The sequence below is a fragment of the Hyaena hyaena genome, unplaced genomic scaffold, assembly GCF_003009895.1.
Source record: "Hyaena hyaena isolate Hyena2069 unplaced genomic scaffold, ASM300989v1 scaffold_314, whole genome shotgun sequence".
In the NCBI taxonomy this organism is placed as follows: Eukaryota; Metazoa; Chordata; class Mammalia; order Carnivora; family Hyaenidae; genus Hyaena; species Hyaena hyaena.
Window position 1 is genome coordinate 1,688,976 of NW_024080947.1, and position 19,105 is coordinate 1,708,080.

The 19,105-nt window shown below is 46.7% G+C and overlaps 1 protein-coding gene across 3 annotated transcripts in view; it reads right to left on the minus strand.

Annotated features, from left to right (window-relative positions):
- Positions 1-6,684: 6,684 nt before the first annotated feature.
- Positions 6,685-19,105, minus strand: part of SVIL (supervillin) — a 121,915-nt gene continuing 109,494 nt past the window's right edge. For all 3 annotated transcript variants that reach the window (XM_039248660.1, XM_039248659.1, XM_039248661.1), the window contains 9 exons: positions 18,634-18,785; positions 16,289-16,394; positions 15,497-15,704; positions 14,023-14,156; positions 12,093-12,248; positions 10,389-10,532; positions 9,249-9,373; positions 7,189-7,344; positions 6,685-7,090 (listed from right to left, as the gene is read on the minus strand). In XM_039248660.1, coding sequence (XP_039104591.1) covers positions 7,004-7,090; positions 7,189-7,344; positions 9,249-9,373; positions 10,389-10,532; positions 12,093-12,248; positions 14,023-14,156; positions 15,497-15,704; positions 16,289-16,394; positions 18,634-18,785 — 1,268 coding nt within the window. In that variant the 3' untranslated portion in view covers positions 6,685-7,003. The remainder of the gene's footprint in view (positions 7,091-7,188; positions 7,345-9,248; positions 9,374-10,388; positions 10,533-12,092; positions 12,249-14,022; positions 14,157-15,496; positions 15,705-16,288; positions 16,395-18,633; positions 18,786-19,105) is intronic.

Genomic DNA, 19,105 nt, shown 5'->3' on the forward strand with positions numbered 1-19,105 from the left:
GTCCATGAAGCTGCCCCGAATCCTTCCCCTCCCCCTCCCTCCAGAGGAAAGCCTCTGAGCTGGCAGCCAGCACAGAGTCCAATGCAGGGCTTGATCTCATAAACCATGAGATCATGACCTAAGCGAAAGTCGGACGCTTAACCGACTAAGCCACCCAGGCGCCCCTCCATCTCTCCCTTTCTAAACCTTCCCGTTTGGAGGTGTCACCTGACGGGTAGATGCCCAGCTGCCGTGAGGAATCCCATCAGTCCTACCAGGCCTACCCCGTGGGACTTAGTCCATGAAGCTGCCCCGAATCCTTCCCCTCCCCCTCCCTCCAGAGGAAGACTTGGTTTGCAGTGTGCAGTTCCCTGGAGTGGCTGTAACAAAGCCCCACAGGCTGGGTGGCTTAACCAACAAACACATGGTCTCACAATTCGGGATGTTAGGAGTCTGAAATCAAGGTGTCAGCAGGCTTGGTTTCTTCTGAAGCTGCTCGCTCTCTTTGGCTTGTGGCTGGCCCTCTTCTCTCTACCTCTGTGTCCATATTTCCCCTTCATATGAGGACACTAGTACTGTTGGCTAGGGCTCACCCTAATGATTTCATTTAACTTAATTACCTGCAGGTTATCTCCCAATAAGGTCACATTCCGAGGTAGTGGGCGTCAGGACCCCACCTAGCTTTCTTTGAGGAGGGAGGGGCGCACAATTCAACCCCTAACAGACTTGCACTGCATCGTTATTATTACTTTTTGGTAAATCATCATCATTCTCTCCTCCTCCAGAATTCCAGATCCTTGTGGGATCTGAGCCTTGCTATAACTCACATTTGTATTCTCTGTTGAGCCTTACACTGTGCACGCACCCAGTAAATATTTGAGTGGATGAGCAGTGAATACACGTGCTCGCTCATGAGTGAATATGGACCCTTGTCAATAATGACAGGTCTGGAGTACACAGCGTGTGATTCCAGAAGCACACGTCAGCAGATGATGTGACTGCCATTGCAGTTAGCTCTTACCTGTGGAAAGGCTTTAGCCAACAATGAGAAAAAATGGCTCCCCCCACTCCCCCCAAGGGACCTGAAATGCCATCATTGGCAAATGATACTCCATGCTCGCCCTCTATGATTCCTGATTCAAAAAGCAGAATGGCCTTCCTGCAGGAATCACAAGCGTCCAGAGGGGAAGGAGTAGAGGGGGAAAGGAAGACGGGAGGAGGTGAGACAGGGTGCCTGTTTTATAATCATCTCCCCAGATGGGCTCTGACGCTACCCATGACTAACAGTTCCCAGAAATATTGTTCAGTAGCTTGCTTGTTCTGTAGGGAGAAACCGTGAATCGAAAAGTACCAGTTGGGGCTTGCCTGTCATTCCCGTCCAATTTTCTTTTTCTTTGCTTCCACATGGGCAGAAGGCTGCTTGTTCCATTGTTCGATATTTCTTTACCTTTCCGGAGATAACACATCGTGTTAGAATTGTTTCGGGCTGGATGCTAAAGTGGTGTTCAGATGGCAAAGTTGGGCTTCACAATGCAGGGAGATTTAATAATAGGCAATTTATGTCAATTTCCAGATAATACAAGTCAGTTCCAATACATCCCTTAAGAGGCTTGCAGAGCTCCACGGCATTTGGCATCAAAAACATCTCCCACAACTGTGGTGAGGCTGTGAAGGGATGCTGGGGTCGAAGCATCACGGACACTGCCTTCTAGTGCTTCAGCTTGCGTTCATTGTTGCTTCAGTAGCCCTCTTTTCCATCCGAGCATGATGGAAAAGCTCAGTAGAGGACCAATTCATTATTAGAAATGAGGAATGCTGGTCCATTCATCTTTCTTCCTTGCTAATCCTCAGGGATCAAGGCCATACACTGTCATATGCTGTGCATTTGAATGGTGAGACCCTAGGTGGGGCTGGTGGTGGTGGTGGGGCTGTTTCCACACAAGCTCCACACCGTCTGCACAGGGGCAGTGCCCCTGTGAACAGAGAGCCTCTGATGTGCTCCACTTGCAAATCCATCTTTCTGATCTGACTCTGGGGATAGGTCGATTACAGGTAGTCTGAAGCAGCCTTGATGGTACTTCTCCAGTGCAGAAAGAGCGAGTACTTTCAATGGGATGCATTTACTCTGTACAAGTAGGGATTTTTCTTTGGGTTAGACACATGTTACTATATTCGCTTTTCCACTGTTTGCGTTTGAATCATTACCTTGATCTGTGACTTGCTCTTCTCCCCTTGACCCTTCCTAGTCACTCACGACATGTTTGTTAAGCAAGGCCCGTTTTGACGCCTTTGGCCCTTGCTCTGGATTAGAGGTCAAGGAAGGCCTGCGAAAACATCTCTCTGGGCCCCAGCTTTCTGCTGCCCACTCTTGGCAAGGAATGGGGAACGGCTGTGGGGTCAGGGGCCTGGGGTGCTGGGCCCCCACAGCTGCTTAGGCCTTTACTCTGTGCTTCGTGTGGCTCAGAGTCTCACACGCACTCAGATAAACATCCAAGAACCAGTGTCAGAGCCCCAGCGTTAATAGAAAATGAAGATGGAGAAGAATAAATGCAATTTTTCAAAAACGTATGAGCATACGTCTCTGCTAATAGGTGCAAAGAAACACCTAGAAGAATATAAACCAAATTATTGAAGTACTTCTATTTGAGAAGTGGTGACAAAGACACTCTCCTTGACCAAAACCTTAGTCAGGCTCCTCTGATCCCAGCTAGACCCTGTCCTGGGGTGTGTCTTCCAAGAGCACAGATCTTGACAAGCAGGTTTAGTAAGCTCCCCTACCCTCAATATCCGATGGCCCTCGTTATCCAGTCAGGCTTGTCATTCTCTACCATCCCCGTGGTGTCTGGTCCCCCTGGCCTGACTTCAGCATGGATGCTGTTAGGTCAGTGAAGCCAGACTTCCCACTTACTCTGGTGTTTCTTTTTAGAAATTTTCTATCCATGACCTTGGCCATGAACTCCCACTCTTCCCTGTATCCGGAGCTGGCCCAACCTCCCTCCCCTACACCTCCTTGCCGTGGTCCCTATGCTGATTGCAATGGTCCTGAACAGTCTGCCTTCCTGCCTTAAACAAGTGTCATGAGTAATTAGTTAACAGTGGGGACGTCTATGATTTTCAATCCTTAAATTAGTTGTGTTTACATATTATTGGTGTATTGTGTTTGCATTTTTCACATAGACCAACCACTTTCTTGAGGTAGTATGCCATAAAACCCGCCTCCATAAGGTGTACAATAAGTCTTGGTGCTTTTATAGAATTGTGCGACCATCACCACAGACCAGTTTAAGACAATTCTCAAAAGTTCCCTTGTGCTCCTTTGCAGGCGCCCTTCACTCCTGTTTTCTTTTTTTTTTTTTTTACAAATAGTTTATCGTGAAATTAGTTTCCACATAACACCCAATGCTCATCCCCACGAGTGCCCTCATCCATGCCCATCGTTACCCTTCACTCCTGTTTTCATCTCAGGCCACCCTGGGTCTGGTTTCAGAATGACTTTTCTGAAATTTCATTCAAATGGAATTAAGCACCACGTGGCCTTCTTTATCTGGTTTCTTTCGCTTGCTAATGTTTTTGAGGTTTATCCGTGTGGCAGTGCGCATCAGCAGTCTCTTCTCCGCGCCGCTGGATGGACTCCAATGTATGGGTGTGCCCTGTTTTGTTCCCCATTTCTAGTCAGTTGACAAGTGGGCTGTTTACAGGTTTGGGCTGTTGTGAAGAATCATGATATGAACATTCGTGCACAAGCCTCTGAGTGGATAGAAGGGTCACATTTATAATCAGGAAGGAAGAAAAACAAACAAAAACCCAACATGGATCCTCAAGCTTTCTGGAATGTGTCTTCTTTTCCCCAAAATGGGAACTCTAGAGGTGCGGCCAAAGGTTTAAAATGAGGAGGGAAAGAAGTGGGTCCCTGGGCAGATTTCCTTGACACTGGCCTGTGCATGGCCCCAGGGGGACAAACAGGGACAGCGGTCCCACTCCTGGAAACTGATGGTATTCATACCATTCCTCACAAGCCTCTGAACACATGTGACATGTCATGTGTCCCCACTGCAGCTCTGTGTCAATCCCACCACAAACAGCACTCCTCTGTCTCAAAGTCCTTTTGTTCAAAAGCAGCAAATCAAGGCAATACCAAACTATGTGCCTCTGTCATGTTTAATAAACATTTTCCAGGGTGGTTTGCTTTTGGAGTGGCTGCAGAGAAAGGCCTGGAACACCAGTGCAACCTGACTGGCTGGGTTGTTCATATTCAGCAATTCAAGTGTTTGGGCTGGGTCCTTTCCTTAAGATGCAAAGGCTAATCTTTACGGCTCTGCGGGCAAAGCATTAGAAAAGCCAAGGAAGAGAGGATCCGGTTCTGTAAGCAGGGAGGAGATGCAGAAGGAAAAGAGGCAACCAGGAAGTTGGAAAGTACACAGGATGGGCACCCCACTTACAGAGAAGCGGCAGGAAGCAGACTGACAGCACATCGCTGGGGGATAATATTTAGAACCAGCAGATACACGCAACTTCAAAGCACTATGGGGTGGCTCAGTGCTGATGGGTACCACTGCTAACACCTACCTTATCTGTGGCCCCTCAGCAGGCTCTCCACGGATGTTCTTCCAGCCACCCGAGTTCCCGTCTGGGTATGGAAGGGTCTGGGTGGCTTTGAAGGGTCACCCATGTAGGCAGCCCTGCCTCTCTCCTTTGGAAACTCCCCTGGTCGCCCCACTGGTTCTGACCCCGCTTTCTCTCTTTGTATTCTGCCTATGGCAATGCCCCTTTCTCCTTTCTCTGAATGCCTTTTTCTTCATTCTTTCCTTTAATGTTTATTTATTTTCAAGAGAGAGAGAGAAAGGGAGAGAGAGCAAGCAGGGGAGAGGCAGAGAGAGGGAGACCCAGAATCTGAAGCAGGCTCCAGGCTCCTAGTACAGAGCCCGATGCAGGGCTCGAACCCACGAACTAGGAGATCATGACCTGAGCTGAAGTTGGAAGCTCAATTGACTGAGCCACCCAGGTGCCTCTCTTTTTTCCTTTCCCTCTACATTTATTTCTTTGGAAGGATTTACTCATTCTGCTTTAATCTATCATTTTGAGGTATGTGACTATACTCCTTTACTTCAGCACTGATGCTTTTCCTAGTTCGGCTACTGCAACAGTAATATTAATACCAGCAGGTATCAGCACTTGACAATATTCAAAGAGCTTCTGCTTGATCCTCACCAAGAAGCAATCCTATGATGTGGGCGGGATAGCTGGCATTGATTCCTTTTTTAAAACAGAGGAAATCGAGGTGAGAAAGTTCAGAGACTGCCCGATGTCAGAGACTCAAAGCGGTGGGACCAGGAGCGGGTCATAGGCCCCTGACCCTGGTGCAGTCCCAGGGATGGGCACACGAATAAGTGATAAAGTTTAAAGCAAATGTGCTGTTAACTGATCTGTTTGACAGAGACCGAAACGGGGGTTGGTGGGTGGGAAGGATGCAGTAACAACTTCTAGCAGGTCTACAGAATTCATTTTATGAATCAATGAGCCTGTGAGGAGAGTTTTCTTGCTTTTAGATTTTCTAAATGTCTATATATTCAATATTCCTTTTTTAAAAAGCTTTTATTTTTTATTTAAATAAATCTTCTTAATGTTTATTTATTTTTGAGAGAGAGACAGAGAGACAGAGAGAGAGAGAGAGACTGGGGGAGGGACAGAGAGAGAGAGACAGAGAATCCAAAGCAGGCTCCAGACTCTGATCTGTCAGCACAGAGCCCGACGTGGGGCTGGAACCCATGAACTGTGAGATCAAGACCTGAGCCAAAGTTAGATGCTTAACTAACTGAGCCACCCAGGCGCCCTGTATTCAATATTCTTTAAAAGGCACGGAGATCCTCTGAAAAGATTCAGAGATCATTTTAGGGTAGAAGTTTTTGTTGAATGATGATTTGCCAAAATATGTCTATAATATAGTGCTGGGGACTAATTTTATGGGTCAAATGTCTATTTAGTTATATGACCCTCCATAAAGTCTTGCCCTCAACTAAATAAAAAGTTATAGCAGTTAATACTTAACGGCCAGGTATTGATACTAGGTTGACGTGAACAAAAAGAACATTTTGCAGAAAGGAACATGCTCGGGATTCGCTGTGAATCAATCGTGTTTATTCTTGAAGCTTTTATTTTGGAGACCTGTATTGCAAAATGACATGTTTCATGTTTACAACAGGTATTAGAAATTTGAGATTTTTTTTTTTATGTCTACCGTTTTAGAGTAAAATTGGAGATAATGTCAAACCATCATCAAAAAATGCAGAGCAAACTTTTCTGTATATAAACTGTACATAGAAACAAGGCACTATACATTTTGGGGAAGATATTAAGGTAGAAAGGTGGAGGCGCACAGATTCTTTGGAGCCCATGCCAGGAAGTACAAATTCTTTGTTCATTTTAGCACCGGAAGCAGCACTCCGAACAAATCAGACCTAATGCCAAAGGAGACACTTCTGAGCTGTGTGTGAAGATACAGAGAGGTGCCAGAGCTAACTCCACAGAAGCAAGTCCGTCTACCTTTTCATATTATTTTGACACCAAAAGAAAAACAAATCTTAAAAGTGAATTGGATAATATTGCTTTGTTAAATACATATTTGATTTATATGGTGTTTATATAAATATATATATTTTTGAATCCACAAACTATCAAAATAACACTTTATAAAGAGAATTGCTTCAAAAAAAAAAAAATAGGCAATGCTCAGCTAGAACGGGAAGGCAGTGCAACAGCAGCTGCTGGGAAACAGCTACGTAAGTGCACACAGGGACACCTTTATTATCATGACCTGCTGGATCATGGAAAGAGTTTCCAAAGGGTTCGCTGAAACATTTACAAAATACACAAATCCAGGACACGCTGTAGAGCTAGTAACTTCAGGTTTTAAAAACTCTAATGAAAAAATCTTTTTTTTTTTTTTTAAATACCAGTCCCCCCAGAAAATAGCCATGTTTCTGGTCCAACTGAAAGTGATGACAGATTCTTCTAGCATCTCTCCTGCTCAGAACAGACCTTTTGCTTTCTTCAGGTTCACCTGCTTCCAGGCGGGCAGTGCGTTGTATTCGTCTCTGGTCATGTCTAGTGCAAACTGCAAAATTGGGGGAAACGCCCAGTGGGTGAGTGGAATGACTCCCACCCAAGCCACGTGTGTTGCTTAAATGCCATTGCACATGAAGAAATGCTTACCTCAAAGTCTTCGTCAGTGAGATAAATCTCCAGCTTCAGGGGATCAACCCCCTCGGGCAGTGGCCTGGCTAGCAGATCGGCCAGTGGATAAATGGTTTTGCAGAGCTTGGCTAAGACATCTTCCACGAGGGTGATCTGGTTCGAAACTTCTGTATCCTAGAGAAGAGGAGGGAGCAGAAAGAACTTCATGTTCTGCATCCACACAAATGTTTTGTCACGCGCCTGCAAATACACGACCCTGTCCAGTCTGTGCCCTAGCCGGAGGGGCTCATTCAAGGGGAAGCAGGCTCTGAAATGGAAAGGAATTGCCCCAAAGCCCCACAATTCTCCTTTAGATGTCTTCCCACCTCACGAAATAAATCCTGCCTTGGAGCTGCCTTGGACAGAAGGGAATATCACACGAGTGAATTACGGCTTGAGATTATTAAATTTGAACTCTAAACACTAGAAGCAGTCAGATAATGGAATTTGTTTAAAAGTATTTTAAAATAACCTTATGAGGATTCACACTGCCCCCTTCAGCCCTATTTCTTAATCCATAATAGAAAAAGGTAAGAAAATGCATCTAGAATATGCTGTGGAATCTAGACTTAAAACAAATACCACTCTGTGCATTTACTCTGAACTGCTTATTCCAGGTAAATTCTCTTCCTCCAGATCGGCTGCCCTCCTCCTGAGCGGCGGGAATGAATGACTAACAGGGTTGCCAAATTCATCAAGGATGTCCAGGGACTAGTGGCCAAGGAGTGGGTTTTAGAGCAATCCTGCACTTAAGACCCAGGACAAGCTACTTCCGGGGTCTGTGTCTCAGCTCCTTCCCTGGGAAAATGGAGATAATTCTAAGATGAATCTTAATAGAGTGTTGTAAAAATAAGGGAGAAAATACACATAAAGGGCCTGGAGTCATGCCTGGCACACAGTGAGCACTCGGGGACTGTGCTGTTGCCACAGCTTGGTGCGGAAAGCCCGCCCTCGCTGGCCGGAAGCCCGCCAGCCTGAACGAGATGCTCCCAACCCACTGCGGCCTGGGCATCTACAGCGTGGGCAGGACACAGCGGTAACTACAGCCTTGAACTCACACTGTTCAAGGAGGCGGTACTGGTGCGGGGCGCGTGATCCCTGGCATGGACCGCCTGTTGATTGTAAACAGAGCCCTCTCAGTGTTGGGCTCCACCCCGCGTGGACTGAGCCCCCTGCCTTACAGAGAGAGGTGAGGCTCTGCAGAAAAGCTGGCATGAAACAGGCATTTGCACTCACTACACGTCCACTGTTAGGCGGCGGCGAACTCTCTTTGTTCAAACTCGTTCAGACCGCCAGTAAAATACCTGTGTCCTCGCCTCCAGAAAAGCAGCTCTCTCACATAGTGGGAAAATCGAAATGGAGCCAACCTATTTCCTTAACAATGTTAAAAACTCACAACTTAGGAAATTCTACATAACTGTAGTAGGTTTGTTTTTTTTTTCCTATGTGGTTGGAAATGATACTGTTCTGGTTAATCATAGGTTTTAGTAAATAAAGGTTATGATCGATGCTTCATGAGCTAACACCAGCTGGTCTCATGAAAGACTATTAACATTCCTTATCAGGAGTGGCTCAGGATACATTCATTCAGTTCATTGTTTGAGCAGGTTACTCCATCACAGATTTATTTTGTGTCTCCTCTAACACAAGGTTAATGTCTGAAACGAGAGGATTTTGTTGCGCCTTACACGGACCTTGAAAAGCAATAGACTTTTAGCGAACAGGAAGAAGAGATGGCAGCTTTTATTTATGTATCTTCTTCAGAGTAATTAAGTTCACCTTTGCTTTTAAGTTGTTTAACTTGAACACCAGGTGCAGGAAAATCCTAAAATGGTTCAAATGATTTATTACCAAAATAGTTCAAGTGACTTCTTCTCTTCCTAAGCTAATTCTACATAGACTTGTTAACATGTTGTAAAAGAAAAACAAAACATTTTCTCACTTGGAAAATGCAACTGGATGCCTTTACCACAAGGTAAAGTCAACCCACAATCTGAAAGGCATAGAGCCACCTTCACGGGGGAGGAAAGCGCGCTCACCATTTCCGTGATTTCAGCGATGTCCTCTCTGTGCTCCCAGCTGGGGAACATATTGGTGAAGGTCAAGGGCTCCAGACCAGCGTGGATAAGGTAAGACTTGGGGGGCGGCCTCTTGATATTTTTTCCTGGAGGTACACAGAAGGCAACATCAGGACACCCAGGGTGTGGGTCCAAACACCTGCTCTTTCTCTGATTTCCCTTGAAATCTTTTCTTCATTTGGGTCTCTTGCCTTAGGCTTAGAGTGGAAGTGGTGAGTAGCTCAGAATAACACATGGATGATATCTATATAAAATGTTGTTTACACATATAAGGATGCATAAAACTGCATATAATTGACCTGACTCGAACAAAATGCTTCTGCATCTCTGGATGGGAGAAAGCCTCTCTCCATGGCTTCTGGGTGAGACATTTTCTTCCTCGTGTGTTCACCTGTAGAAGTATTCCTCTGACTTCCTAATGTGAGTTAAACAGCTAATGACAGCATCTTATAAATCACTCTAACATAAACATTTGGTGGGAACTTGTGACTTATTAGTGACGAGCTTTTCAAGAGAAAACTGTACACATTCAGTGAAACGAATCCATGAAACCTTAAAAATTAAGATAAGACATTAATTACTGCCATCTTCATTTTATATAAAATACTATCCATTTTAGGTGGATGGTATAGCCATGAATTCGCTATAGATCTTTCTTTGTAGATAGCACACTAAAAATAATAATGCATGATAAAAAGGCTGCCATTGGCTTTCCAGCCCATTTAGGGGAACTTTCCACTCTGGACCGTGGGCGGCTCTGCACGGAAGGAGGCCCCCATGATCCAGACCGCAAAAGGGGCTCGACCCCTCCGGGGCATTCCACAACACAGCTTTAAATCTTGAGGGTAGCCGATCAGACGGCCCAGTACTATAAAAGAGAAAAATGAACTCCCATTCATGGTGATGGTCAAGAATGAATTAATGTCAAAATTAAGAAGCCTCAAAAAATTACTGGGGGAGGAAAACGCTTGGTTTCATCACTGCCTGCCAGGCTGTATCAAGGTTGGGAAGGGAAACACTGATCTGCCACCCTGCCGGAGGGGCTGGGGCTGGCCGCTGAGCTGAGGGCCCCAGGCTTGCCCGCAGGTGCTGACGCCTCACCTCTGCAGTAATGGAGCACGGTCTCCATGGCGCTCTTCCGGTCGGAGGCCCAGCGAATGCGGGCAGAGCCCGTGATCTTGTTCTCGATGGGCCACCAGCCCTGCCAGAGGTACACCTCATGGTGATTGTCAACAAGGAATAGTGCTGTGAGGGCAAGGACGGACCAGACAATCAGGGGCTTCTCCATGATGCTTCCGGTCACTCTTCCCCACACCTAACGGGTGCCCTCCCTCCAGGCTGCCTTTGTCAGGGGCAGGGGGGCGCAGGGGCCCCTTGGCTGGGCCACAGGGAGGGTGTCCACGATGCCTCAGCCCTTTGAACATACAATCAGGAAAAGCCTCTGGGCGGAGAAAGGTGGCATCTGTCCCCACATTCTCTCCCTTTGCTCCTCCTCAGTCGCAGGCCTCCGAGCGCGCTTCCGGGCATTGGCAGCGTGCCGAGTGGAGGGATAATGCACCTGCCACTCAAGGGGCTGTAAGCACTATTTATCTCCAAAGAGCATCTTAAAAACCGGAGAGTACCTCCCCCTTGCCCTACGGGTCACGATGTGCACGCCCCATATGCGTTTGCTTCCTAGGTTCCTGGTTCTTCGTGAGACAACCGGGCTTTAAGGGGCGGATGTGTTCTAACGCTTCCTCCTCCCTTTTTCTCCTCGTCAAACTGTCAGCCTGACTCTTACTCCGTGTGGCAAAGGGGGTCCCGCGCTGTTCTGGGAGAACCGCTGAGAACTTGCCCCGCATCCTTTCCCAACACGTATTTCAGGGTCCCACCACACCACGCATTCGAAAAGCCCCAAAGAGGCTGCCAGTCCACCTGAGGCGTAGTGTGAAGAGGGTGGGTAGCAGCCTCCCCGGAAGAAACTTGTGAATACACAGGATGGCCCGAGTGCCGGCTGTTGAACTTTCACGGTGGGGGCATGGGCCAGTCACTGCGGGGTTCCGGCTGAGCGGAGACAGCACGAGGGCTCAGCCTCGACTGCAGGAGTCTGGCTGGCTCTGTACCGCCCCCTCTCTGGTGACCGTGACTGTCCCAACCAGAACAAGGGCATGCAACAGGTTCTGTCGTGAGATGGGGGCCGAGTGGATACAGCCCTGACCTCGGAATCAGAAGACGTGGGTGAGAACACTGTTCTTTGGCTGGTTCAGCAGATACCCCCAGCCCCTTGACACCAGGCCACTTGTTTCCCAGGTCCCCTTGTAGCGGAGGGTGGTCATGTGACAGAGCTCTGGCCAGTGGGATGTAGGTAGAAGTCAGCTGGGGGCTTCTGGGAAATCTTTTGCTTTATCCAATAAAAGGGAGAGACACGGCCGTCGTTGCCCTTTTCCCAACCCCTTCTTTCTGTCTTGAACGCAAACATGATGCCTGGAGCAGGGGCAGCCGACTGCGGGCCATGAAGCTACAGGACAGAGGGGAGTCTGGGAGAACAGCTGAGATTCCAGGCCTGACATGGTTGTGCTCAGTCTATTCGTAACAGACATACTTGGGTGAGTTAAGTAGCGGGGCCTCGGTTTCTTAGACTATAACAAATGGTGGATGTCCCCTTCCTTTGGGGTAGGTGTGAACACGAGATGAGATAACCTAAGAAAGTTCCTGGCAGGGTACTTGGCAAACAAAAACCGTATAGTAAATATGAAAGTAAAGTAAGAAGGCCGTCTGGGAGGTGTACACTCTGGGGTTCAGCACGTGACCTGTTCCACGGCATACCTGGCTGCGGTGCACTGTACAGATCTTCCTGCAGGAAGGGCATAGAATTGACCACAGAGGGGTCTCGGGCGGGATACATGAATTCTGTGGCTGAGAAATCACCAGAGGAACTGCTGAGGATGAACAGGCGGGGTGTGAAGTTAAAATTTCCAGGATCTTTGAAAGAAAAGAGAACAAAGCTGAGGACACGATATGCATCAGAGTAAATCCCAGATGGACTGGAGAATGACCCTAAGACATGAAATAACCCAAAGCCTTCATGTGAAAATAGGTAAGATTTATCTGACCTTGGAGGCAGGGAAGGCCTTTTTAATCACAGTTAGAAGGAATGAAGGGCGAAGGGACTTCTGCTTTGACAGCATAAAAATGAACAATTTCATTGCAAAAAAGCCCCAAACCAAACGAAAAGGCAAGTGACAAAATGAGAAATGTGGAAACGGGTTAATGCCCTTAGTATATAAAGAAATATGATAAAGATGAACATCTCAGTAAAAATGTGCAAAAAAGCAAAAATGAAAACATTCACCAAAGTAGAAATACAAATGATTAAAAACAAATATAAAGTGTTTAACAGTATTTGCAATTTAAAACATTAAGTTAAAATAGTGCTTAGATCGCAGTCTTCTCCCCCCCCCCCCCCCATTTTGGCAAAGAGGAAAAGGTAAGGTGCCTGGTCTCCTCTGGGGAACGCATACTCTCCTGCGTGTATTGCTGGGTGAGTATGGAACTTGGTGCCAATGTTTGGGGGCACCTTGTTGATAGGCACCCTGAATCTTTCCTACCTTTACCACAGCAGTTCTGTATCTAGGAATTTAACTAGAAATAAATGCAGGTACTTGTTTTAACTTTATTCACATCTCTATTGCAGAATAGGGAAAAACTGGAAATGTCTCTCCAACCAAAAGAGACAGGTTAAATAGAAAATGGCATATAGCGTACTCATGGAATGCCCCGTGGCCAGAAAAGTCTAGATATTAACAACCTGAGCAACTGTTCATAATAAAGGGAAAACCTGGGTTACAAAACTGTGTACTGCTGTCCAAAATTTTCTTAAATATAGATGTCCGGATCCCACAGAGAAATGTTAATTCTGGTTATCTCTGTGAGAGAGGATTATAAGGGACTTCATTTCTTTTTCAACCTCTCTGTACTTTTAAACATTTTCCGTCATCAATATGCATCATGAGGAAAAACTGTAAACGTTCATGAACATTGAGAGGTTAGGAGTATACCCTGCTGTGGTCCAACCTTGGGCAAGCTGATGAACTTCCCTGTGCCTAAGTCTCCTCATCAGAAGAAACATGGTGGCGTTAGGTTGTGCACATTGAGATAATGTGGATCCGGTGCTTGGGGGGTGCCTGGCTCATCCTAAACTGTTTAATACCTGTGAGCTTTCCCTCTGTGTCAATCTGTATTTAAGTTGATCTATGTTCTGTGTATTTAATACAAAACTGACCTGATCTCTAGTCTGAACTCCATTATGTCCCTGTACCCAGGATGCGGGCCAACCGGAAAGCATCTCGTTCCACAGGGTCACATTGTGTCATTGCTCCTCTGGTTTACTGGAATTTGCTTCTCTCTTCTCTGCCTCCATCTCTTCAAGTCCTGCTTCCCTCCGAGGCTCTGTGTAAGTGCTGGGTCTTCTGTGGAGCCGTGTGTGATTTTCCCGGTGGAACTACTCTGTTTTTCTTTCTAACTCTCAGCGTCCTTCATTCGTACGTCTTTTGTGACACACCAGAGTTTTATTTGGCATTATACTTAGTCATGCATGTTACTTAGCCTCCTTACTGGGTTGTAGCCTCTGAGGACCTAGCCTAGGTTTGATTCATTGGGTGTTGTACATAGTACATGCTCAACAAATATGCACAGATATGGTAATATAGTAATACGTACTGAGGTAGTGATGGGAAGCTATGCAACGTTGGATTACCTTGAAGCATGCAGTCGTAGGCTTTCCGGTCTCTCCTTCCTAAAGCGTCCCAGAATCCCAGGGGCTCGGATCCTTCGTCACACTCATGGATTGTCACTTTGCTGCTACTATGCAGTCCGGCTTCCAGGGGACATCTGCATGAAAAAAATCCAGTAGTTTTTGTTTGTTTGTTTGTTTGCTTGTTTTTTTAAGCCCTGAAAGTGATGGCAGTATGGAATTAAGACTAAATCTGCAGATCAGTTCACCATCTCTCTTCTTCCTAACTGAAACAATTCTTACTAATTAACAAAGACATGCTCTGTGGTTTATGAAGGTGTGGGGGGGGGGGGGCAATGAGAGGGATGTGCTTGGCCCTTAGAGAAGAATGTATAATTACGTAGAAGTTGTAACGAAGAAGTTGTTTTTATATATATATAAAATGTATGTTTGTATGTATGTGTGATATTTACTATTCCTTGTCCTGTCTTGCTAGAATCTAAGCTTCATAGGGACAGAGATTTGGGTTAGTTCACTAGTCCCTAAATCTGTGTTTGGCACCAAGTACGTGCTGAGTAATACCTGCAGAGTGAATGAGTTCACTGTCCTGTTTTTTCTCAGTGGTCCAAAGGGAAAATCCAAGGGGCCGGGGATGCCTTTGGATACCTCACCGAAGGCCAGTTATCTCCCCTCCCCACTCACTGGCACAAGGAACAGTGTTTTGAGATGAGGCATTTTGCTCCCTGGCGTCTGCCCGTTGAAAGGGCACTGGCCCGCGTTCTCTCCTTGTCACCTTCTCCTCGTAGCGCTGGGTTTGAGAGCAGTCGCAGGGGAAGGATGCCCACCCTGCACCGCTGTGGTACCCAGAGAATGGATCTGACCAGATTACACTTTGGTGGCATGTTGTGGCCCTGGAAATGCTTCACGTGCTCCCAGTGTGCTTCCGGGTGACAGCCTGAGGAAACGCTAGGCATCCCCTGCCTAGCAGGCAGGCCAGTGGCTCAGTGGTAGGGGGGGCTGCCTTGGCGAATGCGGAAATACTGCTGTCCTCTGGAAAGGGGACATCTTACAGTCTGACCCAGTTGGTGGTCTCCCAGACTTTTCTTTAGCTAACTGCTTTCCGACTTTCCACTGCTCTGGCAAAACTAAAACATTGAGCCCCTAAAAGAGACTTGAAATTCGCTCTCTTTAAGTAACAAAGGACTCCAGCCTTTTAATTCAAACTCACACCTTCCCTCGCTCCTCACTCTGCCTTTCTTCGAGGCAGGTACATCCTCAGAACGTGGGGGAAGCCCTCACACTGGAAGCCTGAAGGGAGATGTGTGTCACAGCCACTTGGAATGTCCGAGGCCCCTGACCACATTTGTAACCACCCCTTGCTGAAGTCACTTGAAGTACGCCGGGGCTTCTACTGGCGGCCCTGGGTAGCCTTCTCGCCTCAGCCTGTGCCCCACGGGGAAGCCCCCTTCTGGGAGATGCCCTCACACACAACACTCACTGTTCTTTGATTTTATTTGCTGCGGTCCTTCCGACCTCCTTCGTGTGGGCTTGGGCTTTGCATCCGTGCCACAAGTAAATGAGGGCTTTGTTTACGTTGAGAACCACCATGGAAGTCCTGGACCTCAGGCTACTACAGTGACAGGCCACTTCCAGCAAATTCCCTTCCACTGGCACTTCTCCGCGCACACAGTACAGCCTCCACTCACCTGCAGGGGGCAGCAGCGGCACAAAGTTAGGACGCGTGAGGCTGGGACCAGCCGCCGCCACCACCCATCCTGGGCCCACCCACTCAGGCCCATCCTGTGACTCAGGCGGAGAAGCGGCCAGCTCACCGCTGGCCCAGAAAGCACATCCTTTTGGCATCAGAAGTATGTTCACGAAATAGAAAACCCATTTTTATAACATTTATAAATACTCAGGTAAGTTTAAGAGGTTCTGAAGCTTAAGAGATTTTTGTCGGCCAGCATCCAATTTATAATAGGTGGCCCACTGAAGTTTTCCTCCCTCTTAAAAAGAGACAGAGTCACTGTGGGGATTCAGTGTGAGGGGAAGTAACCTCCCAGCCTCCTGCACACAGGGTCCTACGTAAACTCCACAGGAGGGGTGGGGGCTATGAGCTCCCCATAAAGCTGGATTGTAAGGCAAACGGGCAAACATGAGGAGGCTCTCAGGGGTAAAGACACAGCCGTACAAAGGGAGACTTACTTTAATACCCTGCACCCACCCCCAGTATGAAAACATCTTCTGGGAGAGGGAAACAAATCTTATTCCAACAGTGACAGAGACTTACTCTGTGCATTCTCTTCCTCTTCTTCCCGCCTCCCCGAGTGCACCACCATTCCCCCCTGGAAACACTGCAGAAAGCAGGGGGGCTCCTTTCCCTGCAGAACCTGGACCTTCAATGGAAACACAGTCCATTAAGTAACACGTACTGGTTTTCAAAGCCTTAAAAAAGAATACGTGCCTAGTAGAAAATCTGAAAAATAGCAAGAAGTGCCCACAAAAGCCAGCGAGGATACTATTATCTAAAGAGTAGCACTATGAAAAGTCTAGGGCACAGCTTTCCTTTCGAAGTATCTTTCAGGTATGTATCTTTCCCGAACAAAGGCAGGACTGTTGTCCTTTGTTACTGAATACCCAGTTTTCTCCACCTGTTGCTTTGAGGTCAGAGACGTTGAAAACACGAGTTTTGACATTTTAATGGTATTCCATGGTATAAAGGTAACATGATTGATTTAAATGCATTTTAAACAAAGTCTAGCTCTCAGCAGTGAGAACGACTGACCACTTAGTAACTCAGGGGTGGGGAGGGGTGGGGGTGATGGGAGAAATGTGTCTTTTGTAACCATTTCCATAGTCTACTCATGACCGTTGTGCCTGTTGACCACAGCCTCCCCTTCACCTGTGAAACACTGTGTTCCGTTGGGTGTTAGCTGCCTGTAAATCTGTTAGGGTTGACCCCACTCACTCTCACTTTGGCTACACGTTTTCCCTTAACGAGGAAATTGTTTATTGAGCCTGGCAGTCGGGGGAAAACCAAAAGGTAGGAAGCATTTCCCACCAGGAGTTAACGTATCAGCCTCAGGGCCAATTTTGCATAGTTAACTGCCATTTTGTGGCAGTGTTTTATATGTCTGAAGTGTTTTTACATCCACTGGCTTGATAAAACGGACCACTCAGATTAGGGAGGATAAGACTCAAAATTCTAAGGGTGATTTTGAAGGCATGATTGAAACATGGCCTTGACAAAAATAAAGGCAGTTGAAAATACCCACTATTAGGGATAAATTAAAATGCAATGGTCACTAACTATTATTTTCAATTATTATATAGCCTACAGTAGAAAATGTGTATTAAGTCTTTTCTTAGGGAAGAGGATTGGTTCTTAGGAATCTAGAAGGCTAAGTGAGCCCTGATCTGTCTGGGAGAAAATTCCTTTGTTCTCTTCCCTCATGCTATTGTTAACTATTTGTCCAAGATCATCTGCCCATGGTATCATGCTTTCTCCAAACCCTACGGTCAACTCTTCATTACTAAAGGATGGGGCCCAGGGCAAAGGTAATCTGAACAGGAAAAAGAAATGTTTACAAAATCTTGGCCTCTGACGTTAAAATGGTGGTTTAGATCGGCACAAAGGTCTCTTTCATTCTTCTAGGGAAAGAGGGAATAACAAGTAAGTAAACACAAATGTAAATGAAATGAAAAATGACTACAGCCATGGTTTTAAGTAGTGATAATAGTGGTAAGTGCTTTGGAAACAAATAAAGCTTAATAAAGGGACAGAGAATGGGGAGGGATTTGGACAAAATAGGTGACATTGGAACATAAAACTGAATCATATGAAGTTGAAAGTTACTTATGGATACAGGGGAAATGTTCCAGACAGGAAATTGCACAAAGGCCCTGGGGTGGGCAGAAAGAGGTCTGGGTGTCTCAGGAATGTCAAAAGGTGAGGAAGACAAGGTGAAGGTGGGAGAGGTGTGCAGGGCTGACCACGAAGGTGCTGGCAGATCACCAAGACACCACTTTGGAGAGCAAGGGAATGACACGATCTGACATGTTCCAGAAAAATCTGCGTGAGGGCCGCTGTGAGGGCTGCTGTGAGGAATGCAGATGATGAGAATACTAATTTTTACATTAATCTCAGGTAGTTCCTTAGGATAGATGTGTATAAGTGGGATAACTGATCAAAGTTTATGAGAATTTTCAGGTTGTTGGGCCAAACTGCTTTTCAGGATGGCAGTTTCACGCCACGCTTCCCAGTGGAGGCACCCTACTGAATCCTTACCCACCCTGGATCCATTCTTCACAAAAATCTCTACCAATCTTGGAAGCGGAAAACAGCATCTCTTTGTTTTATTTACAATCCTTGAATACTCGTTAAGTGGAAACTTAAAAAAAGAAAACACTCTCGGGCGCTTGGTACCTGTTTTGTGGATTTACTGTTTGCAGATACAACATCTTGTTTAAGAGCCAATTACCCCTGGCCAGGCGGTGGGTCCAGCCCGTGATCTGGCAAAGCCAGACCAGAACTAAAAGCCACTTGTATGCTGCAGGTCTTCAGGCCACACCTCCTGTGGCTGCCCAGGCAGGATGGTTCCCTTATTCCCAGGGCAGATGCTTTCCAGCACTTACCTGGGCACCCCTCTCTTCGTCCAGCTCCACCGTCATCAGAGCCGACGTGCCCTTCTCGCTCACGGTCGACTGCCGACCTTGCCAGAAGAAGTAGACACACTTCTCTTTGCCAGCCACCCTTACTGAATGCTCTCCCTTTTGTCGACTTCCCACTGCAAACACAAAGGACCCAAGAGGGCAGGATAAATGGCTGATAAGCCAAAAGCAGAGCAAATGTCTGGCTTTCTTCTCCAGGCTCTGGGAGGACAAGGAGTGAAGAACAAAAAAGCTTTGGGGCATGGGGCTGAGGGGCAAAGGCATCTTTCTTCCAGTTAACCGGTCCTGAGCCTCCAAACTGGAGAAAAATGATCTAGCCTTCTTGATACCCTATGAAAAACACCTGTCATCCTCCAGGAAGATGGCGGATCACTCCAAGTGTGTGACAGAGAAAACTGGTGACTGCCAGAGCAGGACCAACGGCCCCCAGATACAT